At 42.1% G+C, this 17191-nt stretch overlaps 1 protein-coding gene across 1 annotated transcript in view; it reads right to left on the bottom strand.

Moving 5' to 3' along the window:
* Positions 1–17191, bottom strand: part of CELSR1 (cadherin EGF LAG seven-pass G-type receptor 1) — a 162154-nt gene that overhangs the window by 54715 nt on the left and 90248 nt on the right. Inside the window, exons 4-5 of the mRNA XM_041474688.1 lie at positions 14208–14323; positions 11486–11574 (exon numbers count right to left, since the gene is read on the bottom strand). Of these exons, the coding sequence (XP_041330622.1) occupies positions 11486–11574; positions 14208–14323 (205 nt within the window). The remainder of the gene's footprint in view (positions 1–11485; positions 11575–14207; positions 14324–17191) is intronic.

Here is a 17191-nt window from a genome sequence, read left to right as displayed (position 1 = left end):
TGTGCCAGGTCTCATGGAGGTCCCTGACATCTCCTTAGCCTTCAGGAGGAGCCGAAAATCACCATTTTGGGAGGTGCCACTAAATGTCTTGGGATTTTTGCAGTGCAGAGGTGTCAGATGGCTTGAGCAGACTGGGCTCAGGAGCATTGCTGGGTGCCAGGCTCCCCAGAATGACCTGAGAGCCCCACACCAGGAGGAAAAGCCACACAGCTGACACCCAGTTCAGATGTGGGGTGCGCACCCTAGATGGGCACACAAGTTAAGTGTTTAAAACCTGGGTGATGTGAGAAGAGTAAGTACTGAACAGCCTTGACAAAGATGAGGCTTCCAAAAGAGGAGGGACTCAGGCAGGTTTTGCCAAGACATGGTCCCTTACTGTGCAGATGTTTTCTGAAAAGTTACTGTTTGTGTTTGCATATAAAATTGCCACCACACTGACCAGTGTTTTCAGGTGGTGTTTGCAAACTCTGTGAGAGCAACAGTTCCAAAAAGCAGGCGGGGGAGAGAACAAGCCAGGCACTGGGTACATGTTTTCCCTCCCTACCCCAGTCGCTGGAGAGATTTCTCAAAGCTGTCACTGAGAGCTGAGCTACTCAGTGCTGGGGAGCAGGTCACACTTTACATCTCAATGACCTCCACATGACTTTCACTGCTTTACACTTTAATTTCCCGAGACACAAATTTAGAGGTGAGTTATTTGTTATTTTGTGTCAAGACAATGGAATGTCGCTCCACAGCCAAATCCTGATTTCCTTTCCCAGATATCAATCACTTCACACTTACCCTCCACCAGAAAAAAAAAAAAAAACAAACAAAACACCAACAAAAACAATTACTAATTGAAATCCACGTGAATAAATATCGGTGGAATTGCAGGGAGGGACTTTTAAAGTCCAGGCTCACATATCTTTGTTCCACAAGGGCAGATCAGCTGCCCACCCCCCACCCCTTTACACCCACTAACACCTGCAAGGGCTCCACAACCAGCCAGAGCAAGAAAAAGTAAATATTAGCCAGGCAACCCTCCAGTGCTTTTGAGGAGATGTTAGGAATGTAAATGGTTGCCATAGGCCAGGCCAAAGTCCCACTGAGGGAGTGGTAGATGCTGTGGAAGTGTGTAAGAACGGGGTAAATGTGCAGCAACAATTCTGTTCTCTCTAAACTTTCCACCTGCAATACTGCAGGCTGGAACTCAAGACAGGTTTTCACAGGATTCTGTCTCATTTTTTGAGTCGATGGGACTCATGTTCTCATCTAATCAGTCTTTTGCTTTATACAACCACAGAACAAAACCCAGTGAGTCCTGCTCAATAACATCACTTGCGCCCAAGCGAAAATGTTCCTTTAGAAAGGGATATATTGACTTGATTTAAAGATTTCAGGGGACAGCAAGAACATCACAACTGCGGGCAGGTATATTAATTCTAATCAGAATCTGTCAAGGTTCTGTTTCTATATAGGAAATCTATGGTCTCACCTAGAGGAGGACTTTCATTAATGATCCTCTGGATTTGGGTGGAAGATTTGGTGAATTTGACCTCAGCAAGGATGTGAGCGTAGGAATCATGAGCCAGAAAACCAGGAAATGACTCATAAAAGGAACTATTTTTTCTGAAATTACCTTTTCTCATGGCATTTTAAAAATTGAGTTCTGAGCATGTGGGAAATTACATCTTCTGCATTCAGACACGAAGAACATATTTTATGTGTTTGACTAGAACAACATTCTGAACTTTAAATGTAAAATGCAGAATGCATTCAGTAATGAAAATCTAATTTCTTTCCTTCCTCTAGCTGCTTGATATTTTAATTGCTAGGGTTTTTTTAAATGGCCATGTCCAGTAGCACCAAAAATACAGATAAGTAATACAAATGCATAACTACAAATTCCTCATATTCTCATATTGTACATGAGCCTCCAGCACTACCTACCACGTCTTTCACAAGTATACAAGCCTACCCACCAAAAAGGACAATAATCTGCTGATACAGCAATTTCTGTTCTTGTAAGAGAGTTGTGAAAAAACTCTTCATAACCTGCTTCTGGCTAACAACCTTGGTATTCCAGTCAAATTTCCTTACCCATTTGAGCTGAGAAGTAAATTAAACATGAATGTCTCTCAGGATACTGCTTAAAAATTTTGGTTGTGGCTAGAAAAGAAAATTACTTTTACACTTGAAATGCTTTTTTTTCTTGTAAAGCTGAAGAAACCCTGTGAAGAAACCCCTTCTCTATGAAGAACAGGCCCCCCAGTTACATGGGTACGTACAGCTAAGTCCTCAAAAACTTGAGTTAATGAATTGACTGTGGTCATGCTCCCTGTGGTTTTGGTGTCCTGCAAGCTTCCCTGTGCATAAACCATGGCAGAACTTTTGATCCCATGAAAATGCCGTAGAAGGAAAGGCATCCAGCACAAATTGATGATCTGGTGAGGTGTACCATCCACACTGCTGGAAGTTAGCACCATCCACCACCTCCTCCTTGCTGTAACACCACTGACCTCTAGACCCTGCTGTACATTCTGCTATTAAACAATTCACAGTGAGATAGGTGGTAAGGAAATGATAACATTGGAAGAAATATGGTCAAATCTTAAGTAAGAATATGTGGTTTCTTTTGAGAGGAAGCACTACATTGTAATGCACTTTGCCTTGCACACTTAAGAAAGCCTTTAAAAGATATATTGGCATTTCTTAGAAATATTATGAATTTAGGTTTTGAAATGCCACAAAATTCTATTTCCTTCTGGCAAAATATGGCCAGAGAAGTAGGGTGCTCCTAATTGAACAACATTTTCAGTATTTCCAGTAGCTCTCCACCTCCATGGTTTGCTTGACATGGCAATTACTGTTCTGCATTTTTCTTTATCAGACAGTACCAAGCAATGCTAGAACAGGTCTGTGTCAATCACAAATGCTGTAAACACAGCACATCAATTTGAGCCAGCAAAATCCAAACTCTGGCAGTGCCACATCTGATCAACAGCGGCATTACTATAATCTTCAACAACTGCATTGTTTATTTAGAAAATCTCCCTCAATCCCTTAACAAATTAGTCTGGAAGCCACCAAGAGGATTAGCTTCAAAAATTCTCCCTCAGATCACAATTAAATCTGCTCCGATGTCACCAGTGATAGACATTTGCATAAGTCATACCCAAACATTATTGCTAATTGTTTTTCCAGTTATTTGACTTCTGTTGGGGTCTGTCTTTTTCACCCAAGTTACAAAACTCAGCACTTAGCTGGGCAATCCTGCTCTGGTGTGAGAGGTGCTCCCCAGCACAAGGGGCAATACCAAATACCCATCTAAGAATTTAATCGCCAACCACTTTTCCTGACCGTTCAGATTCAGAAGTAAACAATAATGGGTGGTGTCTTGGATACTGTGAGGGCAGTGTCTTTCACCCAGGGTCCAATGACTGAAGTTATGCCTAGCTGGTGGCAGCTATGTGGCTTTTCTCCAAGGAGCTGGCAATCCCTATTCAGCTGCAGGCATGTGCCTGCCTCATAAATCACCCGCAGTGCTGGCAGCCTCCTTGGCAGGCTCAGCAGGGAGACCAAGAGCTGAGCAAACAAGGTGTTTGTGCTGGAATGCTCGCATGAGGTGGGAGTGGGGTGGCACAGGGAAGCCTGTGCTGAGCTACTGCATGATGCTGCCTGTTGGTCCTGGGGCAACAGAGTGCTGAGAGCCCAGTCTAACAAGGATTGGTTCTCTTTACAGGAAAGATAGCAGTAACCAGTGCCATCCTTGTTCTTGGCACAATTGTCACAGTCTGAGTTTCACTACAATGTTGTAGTGAAAGACATTCTGCCTTTTTTTTTTCCAAGGCAAAGTGGCAAAATCAATTGTCAGTCCTGGATATGGAATATATTTCCATAACAGGCAAATTTGCCATCATCAGAGAAGGTCTGTGTTTTCAGAAGGAAATGAGATAACCTATCTGTCAGCTCCAAAGGCACCTCGTGCAGGGGCACGTGTGCCAGAAGCACAGGGTCTGTGCTTGTCTCTGCAGCAGACTGTCAGAGGTTGCTGCACTCATCCCACCCTATTGAAAACAAATTGCTACATTAACTTCTCCAGCACAGAGCTACACTACTCCCACTGCCTGCGACTGCCTGTGCCACTTGTGCTTATGCCCTTGGATTAAAAGACACTTCCTGCTTGTCCATGCCAGGGGATTGCAAGTGGCCACCAAGCTTCTGTTGCCCACGATTACAACAGACGGCCCTGTAGATCTTGATTTTTGGGGTATGACTGTGTCACCCCCCTTGGTGACGGGTGGCTGCATGAAACTTGGTTTCAGCTGGCTCCTGGGTGGGAGAACAGGGGTAGACCTGGGTTTTTAAAAGAAAAGTTTTGCATATACATCCTCAAGTTGTTCAGCAGTGCTCTGCTTCTGGCCACTGTTAGGCAACATGAGCTCCCAGATCAAAACAGAGGCTCTAGTAAAACAAAGGCAGTGCTGAGTGTTAGAGATTTGCTGTAAAGATAATCCTGAAGATAATTCTGCCAACGAGTGGCAGACATAACGTGTGCAGGAGTATAAGAAATACAGGGGTTGTACAGGACTGTACTTTGCAACTGGTTGATTTTTCTGCTTTATTTAGAAAATGGGGGGATGCATCCCCTTAGCTCCCCAGAAATGCAAAAACTCAGCAAACCCCAAATCCACTAACCTTCCCTTTACATATCCACGCTTGCCAGGTAAATATTGCATTTTTTATCTCAAGGTCTTTCCTCCTTGTAGAGGAATTATAAAAAGTCTTTATCTGCTAAGCCCCACACAACTGCTCACTCTCTTTCCCCACAAAAGGGTGGGCACGAGAACCAGAAGGTAAAAGTGAGAAAATATGTGGGTTGAGATAAAGATAGTTTAATAAGTAAAGCAAAGGCTGTGCATACATACAAAGCAAAACAAGGAATTCATTCACCACTTTCCACGGGCAGGAAGGCATTCAGTCATCCTCAGGAAAGCAGGGCTCTGTCACACGTAATGGTGACTTGGGAAGACAAACGTCATCACTATGAGCATCCCCCATTCCTCCTTCTTGCCTTCAGTAATATGGCATGGGGTACCCCTCTGGTCAGCTGTCCTGGCTGTCCCCTCCCAGCTCCTTGTGCACCACCAGCCTCCTCCCTGGAGGGGCAGAAAAGTCCTTGACTTTGTGTAAGCCCTGCCCAGCAGCAACTCAAATGTCCCTGCATTACCACCACTGCCTTCAGCACAAATACAAAACACAGCCCATATTAGCTACTGTGAAGAAAATTAACTTTACCCCAGACAAACCCAGCACACTTGGGCATGACAAAAATTGCACATGGAGATGAAGAGTGTACATGGAGTGAAGGTGGGTGGTTCAGAACAGACCAGCAGATGTTTTTTGTTTTAACATTAAGAGCATTGACCGATACTGTCTTCAGGTATGCTCTTAATTTATGCCTCTTTAAAGGACACCTATATTCACCGAACTTCCATATGACATTCCTCTTTCTGACCACTATATTGCTTGGTTAGCTACAGGATTACATCATATGAAACAAGCTTACATCATATGAAACCCTGACCTAGCCTGGAATGGCTTTTTTTCTTCCTGACTTTTCCTCCATGACCCTGCCCTTCCTTCCACTTTATCCTAAGTCCCGAGCAAGTGCAGATAACATCTGTTTCTCTGTTGTGAAGAGCTTCATCCCAAGTCTACCTGAGCTGGCAGCAGTCCCAAATCCACACCATCCTGAAGACCCTCAGCTGCACAGAGCTTCATCTGGATCACAGCAGGGCACACAAGTTCTGTCCAACAGTGCTGGAGAGCCACCACTCAGATGGCATGAACAAATGGGGCTCACTGAGGTGTCCCAGACATGGAGATGGTGGGTTTTGCCCAGAGGCTACCCCTGGCATCAACAGCCAGTCTGTGGGCACTACTAGTGATCCATAGTATGGAGGATTTGTGGATGCAGACTTCAAAAAATAAGCTCTATGATGCTACACACAGCTGTGGGGGCATGGTAAAATAAACTTTCAGGATCAGCATTGGCCGAGGAGCCTCCAGGTGAGGGAGGGAGCTGCCTTCCCACCCACTCACTCACCCGCTGAGCAAGCACAAGGGGAGAGCTGCTGTACCCACCCCAGGTATGGAAAATAAGGTACAGTGTGGGACTTGGCACTGAAACACAGGGTGTTCTGGCACTGTAAACAGCTTTCAGCCAGTGGATGAGGAATAAACCTCCATGAGATGGGAAGGTACTAGCAAATTCTAGTGCATGAGTGGGCTGAAAGCTAAATCTCTACAGTATTAACTCAGTCTTCGGTGATATTCAAGCTGCAGCTTGCCCCAGATGAAGGCCAGTTAACTCAAGAGAAACCATCACTTACCACAGGCAGGAAATTTTTGAATTCATATGTGAGTCTAATTGAGAGCAGTGCACATCCTGTTCTTTGAATTCACAACACACCGAAGATCAACCCTAAGCAGCCCTCACTTCTTTCAAGTTTATCTCTAACTGAAGAATTTGCCTGTTTTCTCCGGCAGCTGTCTTCAGGCTAAGTGCAGGTCTGGGTTCTGCCGGGTGGGAAGCACACAGGGATGAGAGTCAGCAGGTCCCTACTAACTGTAATCACACTGAAGGGGTGGGCTACTCCCAAGACAGACATCAAACAAAAAACATGGCACGTCTCAATCAAAGACATTCAAGGAGGGAGAGAAAGAACAGCAGCTTACTATTGATTATCAGGTATGAGAAGAAACCTCATCCCATTAATGGGAAAAGAGTAATATTTGTCCTGAATAGCTCATCCTAGGAGACTGTAGGCTCAAGAGGCCAGTAGTGTGGAGACACTCTCCTAGGCACCCACCATTTTACACCTCCTGACCCTGGAAGTGGATCCCACCACAGGCACTGCCTAAGAGCACACAGAAGTTGTTCCTTTTGTGAGTCATGCAGTGAATCATTCAGGGCTTTGTTCATCCTACCCCCTAGAATTACGGCACACCACATCAGACACTCACTGAGAGCTTGTTTCTATGTGCTTTTCTCAGGATTTCTGTCACTGAGGTAAAATTATCCTGTGCTCCCTTAAAGAGATGCAGAAGGACCTTCTGCCTACAGAACAGTAACATCCTTAAGCAACTTGGATGTCATATATGTATAAGTAACACATAATATACAGAGCATATAAATACAAATATACAGGTACATGCCCTTCTATAATTAAAGGAACATGTCCATACTCAAAATATTTTTATGTTGTGCCAAATGATGAATTCCACCCTGAGGAAATGAGTCAGGTAAAAGATTAACATAAGTTTGATGGTATATCTCAAATGCTGAACTGTGTTTCTGTCAGGAGTTTGGGAGAGTGGCTTGAACTTTGCACTTAACTAAAAACACCACTCGCTACCGGGTTCAGTAAAATCTGCTGTTCCAAGTACAACCTACAATCATACATGATCCTGTATGTGCAATAAATGCCAGACAGTTCATGTGATGCCATTGCTACTGAGCATCATCACCATCAAACAGGTTTGCTCCTATTCCAAACAAGTACCAGCACAGCTAAACCTGGTCACTGTCACTAATTCTGGCAGGCTCAGGAGAGCCAAAGGATGAGGACCAAACTCCATCAGAGGCTGACTATATTCTCCTCACCTGGGGAGGAAGTATAGTACTGAGGCAAATAGGGCAGCTGACATTGCTGCTGCTCCTTACACCAGCTATCCTGTGGACAAGCAGCAGGCTGTTTCTACTATTTTTTAATCAGTTTTATTTACCAGGCTGAAATCTTCCCTCTCCTTCCACCTTTCCTTCCAAAATAGTTTTTTAAATTCCATTTCTTCTAAATTTCTTATCAATATATACCTCTTGAGAAAGCAGGTCACCCACAGGTTACCTTTAATTCAATACCTCCCATTGATTTTAATGGCTGCAAGATCAGGACCCCACTAAATAATGTGTTTGAGCTGTCATAGTCAGCAAGTGGCCTTCCTCTCTTTCCCACTGCCATCAAACATCTATAATGGCAAGTAACAGGTAAACTGATACTTTGCTACTGGGAACCTGAAAAACTTCTAATATAGAACTGAAACTAGATAATGGTTATAAAACACTCCTAGTTCACTTCTGCTGTCTTACTCCCCCCCTCCTTGATGTCTTCCCTTCCAGAAATTCAATACAGGGCCAACACTTCGTACAAGTTCCATGTGCTTCCCTCAGGCACTTCTACTGAAACCAGCTGGTTTCCTCCAATGTAGGGAACATCCATTTCCATCACTACACAGTAAATGAAATGGCATGGCTTCCCTTCCTCTGATACAATCTGTTTCCTTACTGCAATGTTTTACAGTGCTGGCACATAGCAGGGTTGGTAAGAAAGCATCAAATACTTGAACTGACAGAGAACTGGTTTGATGCCTTTCTGCAAACACAGCACAGCAAAGCCAGCTCTGGACTTATCTTTTACTGATGAGGCTCCAGTGTTTGGCTCCAAATGGCAGGTGACCTTCATGATATTAATTAATTCTAATTAGTTAATTCTATTTGTTAATTCTAAACCGTCATTTTTCAAAAACAATAAAGATAAATATTACCAAGCACATCACTTCTGAGCTAAGTACAGAAAATACTTTACAGGAGTCACTTCTACACTTGCTTCTCATTTCATTATGGTTATTAGCAAACTGACTCTGTGCAGGGTGACTTTGCATATCGCCAGAATGTGTCTATTAAGAAAACAGCTGCTGCTGAAGTTTTTTAATGCAAGAAAGACAAATCAATAAATTGGATCTCTAAGGATATCTGTGATGATGATTATGCATTTCCCACGGACAACATTGGCAAGAGATGTCTAAAAAGGAGCAAAGACCAGAAGCTCCCCAGGCAAACAGCAGAATGGAAAAAGGGGGGAGGAGCACCAAAGGGATGCTGGTGGAGGTAGCCCATGTGGCCCTGCTGCCAGGAAAAGACAGAGGCAGAGAGAAGGGAGGAGAGTCCAGAAGGTGAGGCTCAAACATAAGCCAGAGACAGGGAGGAGTGAGACAGCTCAGGGGAGCTCTGCATGCTCAGAAAGGTTATGCAGTGTCTGAGTAGAACAAAGGGGCTGTGTAGCCTTGGGATGATGAACAGACACTGCAGTAAGATTTTGGAAAGAGTGGAAGGATGCAGAACCTGTGAATTAATATGTGTGCACAATTTAAGGAAACTCATGAGTTTTGGTACTCTGTTATTCAAACATCTCAACTGTGTCAAGTTTAGACACAGCATCCCATTTATCTTGGCACAACTCAAATCCCTAAATTGTCCTTTCAGTCTGTCTTTTCAGTCTCCTCACAGGAACTTTACTTCCAGCTTTGTTAAAACATGAAGTAGCCGCGAAACTGCTGTACAAACAAATACCAGCCGAGGTGAAGGCTTAACCCTGGGGCAGGGTGTGGGGCAGCCTGACAGGCAGGGCTGCAGAGCTGCCTCCAGCTGTCACTGCCCTGCAGCACCCACTCCCTCTTCCACTGCTGGAGAGCTGGTGCGACATGTGCAATTCTCAGATGTGCTGGGAAGTGCTGAGAGCACACTGAGTCCATACTGGTGAGCATATCCTACTTGTGCCACTTACTCAGTGTTGTTGTTTGAGCTCCTCCCTCCAGCCCAAATTTAACCATCCTGCAATAAATGCTGCAAAGGGGAAGGTGATGACCTCAGTCTCTCACACGGACAGCAAAGGGCGCAGTGCAGCTCTCCACACAGTGACCCTGCTTTTCATCACTTTCATGTCACACAAGTGGCAAAGGCAGTGAAGTCAGCAGTGTTTCCTGGTGTTTCCCTCTGCTCTCCCTCTCTGCCCTGAATTTTGTCCTGTTCAGTAGAGACTGGCTCATTTCACTTCAAAAAACTGGGACAGAAGAAGAAAATGATGACAGGACACATGTGTTAACAACGAGAAAACACCAGCTGCTAACATGGCTCACCTACCAGTCTGCTTGAACCACAGCAAGCCCTGAAAATGAGGCAGGGGTTTATTTTTAACATCTGTGTCAGATCTCTTTGCCTTTTAAAGAGCGTTCCTCTGCTGCTCAGGCCCCTTATCTGTTCCTTGGCACTTCAGTGAGCTGGTCCAGCAGCTCTCCCTGCAGCTGTGCCCAGGAGCCTGAAAGCTGGAGTGTCCCTCCACTGCCTCAGCAAGTGCTGTGCACTCTGCCAGAGTCCTCTAACAAATATGCACACATGGAAACAGCAGAAGAGCTTCACAGTGTCCACAGATGTCTGCATAGCAACACATCAAGTTTCACTTCTATTTCTCTGGGCTCCAGATTGCAGAGAGTATATTGCATACATTAAGTACAAAACTTAATTAAGTTTTTATTTTTTTTAAATATAAAATACTAATAGAAAGCTTTTTACTACCTATAAAATATCCTTAGGCTAGGAGATCCTATCTAGGAGTCAAAAGAAATTTTTAATCCTCCCATTCAAACTGCCACACAAACTGTGATGAAAGGATGCAGCACTGGGAAATAAAAAAAAATTGCTGATCATATTAATTCTCCATCTTCCATTCAGCTTCCTACACCAGTATCCTGTTTCCTTTTTAACAGCCAACAATGCTTCTCTATTTCCTTATGTGATTCCCCTAAAATGCTATCATGTCAGACTTAAAAGCAATGCTTCTTAGTCACTAAATGAACTCTAATTTTTGTTATGGTTTATAGAAGATCTTTGACATCTACCTGTAAATAGTGACACTGTATACTCTAAAAGCCTGCTTTGTGGTTCATCATGAAATGGCTGCTGTGCACAGAGAGCCTGCAATCCTTTTAGTTAGTCTGACTGACCCTGTGTGGGTCAGTGGCAGCTGAGGGACAGGGACTGCAGAGTCCACCTCTGAGTGCCATGCAGTGACAACTTTTGAGTTTCTCTTATGTATCTTTTTATATAGCAGACAAAAAATTACTTAGTAAGACAGTGCTTTATTACTGAAAGCTATGAACCCTTTAATAATCATATTTTCCAAACCGGAGACGCTAGTGCTAGCTAAACTCGTCATTTGACAAGAAAAGACAGCTATAGGAAAGAATTTTCTTTGTTTCAGAAAATTCTACACTAATGGCTGGTAGTTATTACACTGAAAGGTCCTGCATAACACAATTTTTTAACAAGATACAAATGAATCAGTTAGTTTAGATACACTGACACTTGTAAAAAACTGAAAATGAAAATAGCTCCAAGTACATGAAGCTTTCCTAAGGAGTACTTCTGAAAAAAATGTACTACATCTAGTTTTGCCTTTCTGGGTCAAAACTCAAAAGTCCTATGAGAGAATTTTTGTCCCAGGCGAGGTAAGCAAGACCAGTACCATTTGTGCAGAGCTGTACCAACGTGCCTGGTGAAACAAATAAAACTCAGGTCACCTGCATATGTCAGGTCAGAACTAGCTGACCCATGCCTCTGTTGCTGCATAAATAGCAGGGTTATCACCAACACAATTAGCCTTACCTTATTGTAGTACTGCACCTGAACCGAGTGCCACTGCCCGTCGCTGACCCCTCCCGCAATGAACGGGGCCACTGTCGTGGTTGTCTCCCCTGCAAAAACAGGCAGAGGGGAAAATGAGTCACCAGCACTGCAAGAAACACAGAGAGACTCTCACTGGGCACAGGATGCAGCCACCTTGCTTCATCAGGGAGGAATTTGGGTTTGTCCTGCAAGACAATAAATCTGCCCAGTTTCATGGAGTTACTCTGGTGCACAAAAACCAGCTTCTGGCACATTTGGGTGAATTATGTTGTTTTTTATCATGCTTCTGCAAAGCGTGGTAGCAGATGCATTGGGTAGATACAGCTATTGCTGAAGTGATCAGCTGAGGGAGAAATGTACATTAATTTTTCTGCATTTTTGCCAAAAGCACTTTTTTGCTATGATGAGTATTGTGATGGAGTATTTTGTTAGGAAAGGGAAGCTACTCCCTGTTAGAGATGAGAAAGTGAAATCCAGAAGTATTCTAGTACAAAACCCATGGTAACCTTGGGCTCAGCAAAATTTTACCAGTGATTAATGAAATTATTGGCAGCCTTTCAGTGTTTTTATTTGAAAGCAAGACTTTGCCATTGAAATTGGAAAGCTGAAGCTTTTAAGCCAGGACAGAGAGTCAGCAGACCCAGCTCAGTAACCAGGCATATCTGTTTCGAGGTAGCAGCAAAATAAACATTCATGTTGAAAGTACATAATAGGCCTGGCACAGAGAAGGGATTGCTCACTTTTTTTTTTTCTTTTTTTTTTTTTTTTTAAACAGTTGGAAAATTCTACATAATAAACCACAGGAAAAGTAACTCCCCCAGTAAACTAACAAAGCTCATGGTATTGTTGAGCTTAAAATGTACTTTCAACTCTGTATTTGCAACAAATACCTAAGTCAAGTATTACTCTTGTGTCCCCTACTCTCCTTTAACTGCCATCCCATGAATTTCTGTTATTTAAACAATACATACTTCAGCTTAGCATGTATGACATCCTGCTGTGATGGTTTTTATAATTTAGTGATAAAATCTATACAAATAATTGGGCTTTTTATTCAGCTATCAAGTGTCTGCAAAAGGAAGATCACTGTTCTGCAATCCTTTTGCTCTGCTTTCTGTGAAAAAGTTGTTGCGACACGTAACACAGTGAGATCAGGTGTCCAAAACTTGTACTGTTCGTTAAAAGCCACTTAAAACTATAAAACATAAACCATTCGCCTTCCAAAGAAAATACCATTTGTAATATGCAGGACCAGACCTGCTCTCAGGTGCAGCAGTGCAAATCTAAATTTAGTTTCATGTATCTTAAAGGAGTTCCTTCACATTTAAATGCATATAAGTGCAAGCAGAATTTATTTTTTTCCCATTCATCCTCAGGGTACCTTCCAAGCAATTTGATTCAAGTTTAGACAGGCGAAGCAGAGCTACAGAAGAAAGAACATCTCTCTGCAGCATGTTATTTCCTTACGCTAATCCATTCAGAAACCTGCCTTAAAATCTAATGTGGACAACTTTGAGGTAATAAAGGGGAAATGTAACTGGATATCTTCAACCCAAAGGGTCCACATATGCACTCAGCATGGCTGGTAAATCAGTGGGGTCACACAGGATTTACCATGGGGTCTGAGGGCAGCAGCCATCACTAGTGATGAGTGTGCAACACCAACGTAGGCTGTGCTTCTGCTTCTATGGCTTTACTGCTTGCAATGTCTCACTTTCCACAAAAATAAAACAGAAGTTGACTGGAGCCCACATGTCTATCCTGAATATGGATAATGGGAAATAGCAGGATTATTTCCTGAATTATGTGCCCAATATAGAGGCACAAATATCTCACTTGACCTACACATAACTCCACTTGACTTACAGGACAACAGCCCTTTCCAGATATTTGTTTTAGTCTCAGGAGAAAAATACCTTAAACCTGTGACAACCAGAGTTTGTCTGCACTACTGAGATTTCATTAAGTCACCAAAGCCTTGCCACCGAAAGCACAGATCTGCTTCTGGGAATATGTCCTGCCTGAACTTTGCTTGTCAGCCCTCCCCTCTCTCTTCTCCTACAAGCACCAAAGGCACTGGCTTAGTCCTAGTGCAGAAAGCAGCCAAAGCTGCCACTTGTTGTTTCCTGGCCCGCTGTAGCAATGAGCACGCAGCTCTCCTCAATTCGTTGTTGTTTATGGCTTCTTCCAAGAGGAGGTGCTTCTCCAGGGCAGAAATGCATTCTAGAGACAGCACTGCTCCTCCCTAGTCCCTAATAAATGGCAGACCATTTTCACTTCTGCTAGGTTTTCCTTTGGCTTGCATAGATTTTTAAGATAACATTTATGCACCTCTGATGGTGTAGTGTAAAAATGCATAAGCACACAACATTTATCACAGTATGATAAAATGAAGTCTCTTTTAAATGTAAGCAAACATTGGCTTGGAGGCCAACATTCAGGCTAGTGCCAATCTTTTATAGTAGTCATAAACTCTGGCTTTTATAACTGATATGTTGACAAGCTCCTGCCTATGACAGCGAGTGTAATCGCCACAAACCGCTACAACCTGGAGTACACCTGGCATCAGTTGTTTACTGTGCAATGTCAGCCAGTAAATTAATGAGGCAGCAAATAGCCATATAAAATCACTGAAGTGCATTTCCAAATGGCTTGAGAGGATCTCCTGACCTGCAGCAGAAACGCTCAAGTGAAAGCTCACCTGCAGAGAAGGTGAGCTGGATCTGCTCCTCAATGATCTCCAAGGCAATGAAGTCGTGCTTCTCGTTGAAACGCCCGTTGTAGAGGAGGAGAGCGTTCCTCTCCCTGGTTGCAAACCTAGAACACAGAGACATGGAGTTAGTTTGTGCTCAGCAGCTTATGGATTAAAGACTGATGGTCAAGTCACCCAGAAGAAAGAAGGCATTGTGTTTAGCAGATAAACAAGCCTTCGAATCAATCTTCAGACAGAAAATTGTAAAAGTGAGGAGTCAGCCACAGGATAAATCTACTCTTTCACAATCAACAAGGCAAGCAGATGGAAATTACAGAAATCTACTCTGCAAAGATCTGCTGACCCTCACAAGGGCTAAAATTAGGCAGACACAAGATGCAACAGCAGTATCTGACACTTGCCAAACAGTAGCACTTACTACACTCTGCAAACAGTCTGACAGCTAGAAAGCATTTTCACTTCAAAGGGGTGATCCTTGCTGCCTGCTTGCTGTCTAAATGCTACAGTGTGCTAGGACAGTCATCAACTGATTAAAAAAGCCTGATGGGGAAGTAAGGGGAAAGAAAGATATGAGTTACTTTAATAACGCCATGTGGAAAATCAGAGTTAGTCAATCAACAAGTCAGTCAATTGGAAGAAGGAAAATAAACATTCAAATTATTTCACTAGATCAGCACTAACAGGTGCATTTGGGTTTTGTTTTTCTTGTGCTACTAATATGGGATGTATATTTCTTGCAGAAAAAGGGGGAACCTTTTTTAAAAAAACCTATTCTTTTTGTCAGCACAGACCATTAAAAAAAAAAATTTGTGCTTGTAGTATTTTATATTTTTTAATTGAATTCTCTTATCTCTGGAGAGTTGCACACAGCTTTCATCTACTCAGAAATGCAAAAAAAAAAATTACACTTTACATAAACGTTTTCACAAAGATTAATATTAGATAAAGAGAGAAAAAAAGAGAAACCATGGGAATTTCTTGCATTTCCCAATGGCAATTTAGTCTGATTTTGTATCTTGAACTTCAGGAAATATGCCTGATTTAAATTAACCCACTTTTCCTACAAATGAATGAAATGCTGAACACAGCTAATGAAATGAAATCTGTCTTCCACAGACACAAGAAGTGACTCTCGTGCCTGTTATATCATGTCTAATAGCAAGACTCTCGTGTGATGCAGCAAAACCTGCATTTTGAAGAATGGGAATCAAGCAGTATTCTAGAATACATGGGTTGGTATTTGAAAGAAAAAGTTTCAAAGACAAAGAATAATTTTTACCAGAAGTTGTTTATCAGACATATGTATGTTGTGGATCACACTGAGTAGAGACCTTTCAGAATCTGAGCTACATGGAAATCAGAAATTTTATTAATATATTTTTAAATGTTTTTGAAGGATAATGAATTGTTCTGGTTCAAAAAACAGAAATCACAAATTTGATATTTCCTGTAAAATTCAAATTTCAAAGAATATGCATTGTAGTCCATAAAAATATTAATTAATGTTTTGATGACTTTTAATCAGTTTTAATATGCATATTTATTTCTAGTTTTATCATCGTATAATAGTATACAAGTAAAATGCAAACTAAATTAATTACAGCAATACCATTGAAATATATCAATGTTATCAAAACACGGATTTAGTTTTTACTTTTCACCATCAAACATTTCATCCAAAGGAATACAGTTACTGTGAAACATTTCCCAAGCCTATTTTTTCATGAGTAACTGCTTCATCCAAATATTTTGATCACATCTATCGAGAATATATATGAGCAAAGGAAAACGGAATAATACTAGTGGTGCTTCTTCAGTGGGCAGGAAGATTTAGTCTGGCAGCAATAACAAGAAGCTTAGTTATTTTTGAATATATTTTCTCATATTCTTACAATTTCCTACCATAATTTTAAGTATGAAACCATTCTTCATTAAACCATTATATCATTAAGCCATTTTGCATATTTCTTTAGTCTATCTGTGCTCAGTTCCATTCTTTGCCACTAGTCAAAAGTAACTTTTATATTACACTTGTTAAAAGCACTACTGCTTTTGAACTTGTCTGGTTGTCACCCACCAGCTGGAGGAAAAAATTGGTTTTTAATAGCAGGGATATCTTTCATTTCATGACACAGGAAGCAAAAGACTCTCTTACAGAATTTTGCATAAATAATGAGAAAACCTCTCCACTAACTTCACTCCACTCTTTTGGAGTGAAGGAGTAGTAAGTTGGAATTAAGCAAGGAAGATACATAATATTGGGAGGAGAAAGACATGCATGGTCAGTAACCTAAATACTTTTAAAAAACATTTTAGTTATGAGACTGGACAATGCAAATATTCTGCTCTTTCCTAGAAGTGGGTCATGAGTCACTGGAGGCTGAGGGAAGCTGGACACCCTGGGATTTTATGAATGCTCCCAAATCACAAAATACGTAATGCTAAATCATCTTCATAAGCAGTCAAACTGCTAATTCTTGCTGGTCCTTACATAATGTTTCCTCCTCCACTGAAGGATAATAAAAGCCAAAGAAATAGCTAGTGCAAATAAAAGTGAACTTCAGGTATGAAAAGCTAATGTGTCGCCATTCCAGACAACGTGGAATGAACCTCATAATGGCCTAGAATTCTTATAGTCACACCAAAAGGAGTAAGTAGTGTTTAGCTCATGACTAAATAAGCCATTGTGGTTGTAAAGATGGTGAAGAAGCCCTGGTGTAAGGACTACCTTTGTAGAGTACTTTGCTATTTCTCAATAACCCCTACACAGGGCATTTGAGTCATTTTAACTTGAAGCACCCTAAACGTCAAAGCTCTCCAAAAGCCTGAAAAATGACACCTCATGGCTGAGGGGACAAGTCAAGGGTAGTGCAGGCAATTCATGCTGGCAGCCAGCCCAGACTGCGCCTTTGTTTGCTCTCGCTGTGGGTCTGACAAATCCAACAGAGCCTTTTGCTCCTTGGTTTTCCTGT

The sequence above is a fragment of the Pyrgilauda ruficollis genome, unplaced genomic scaffold, assembly GCF_017590135.1.
Source record: "Pyrgilauda ruficollis isolate IOZ18807 unplaced genomic scaffold, ASM1759013v1 scaffold33, whole genome shotgun sequence".
Lineage (NCBI taxonomy): Eukaryota > Metazoa > Chordata > Aves > Passeriformes > Passeridae > Pyrgilauda > Pyrgilauda ruficollis.
This window is presented reverse-complemented; position numbering and strand designations above follow the sequence as displayed.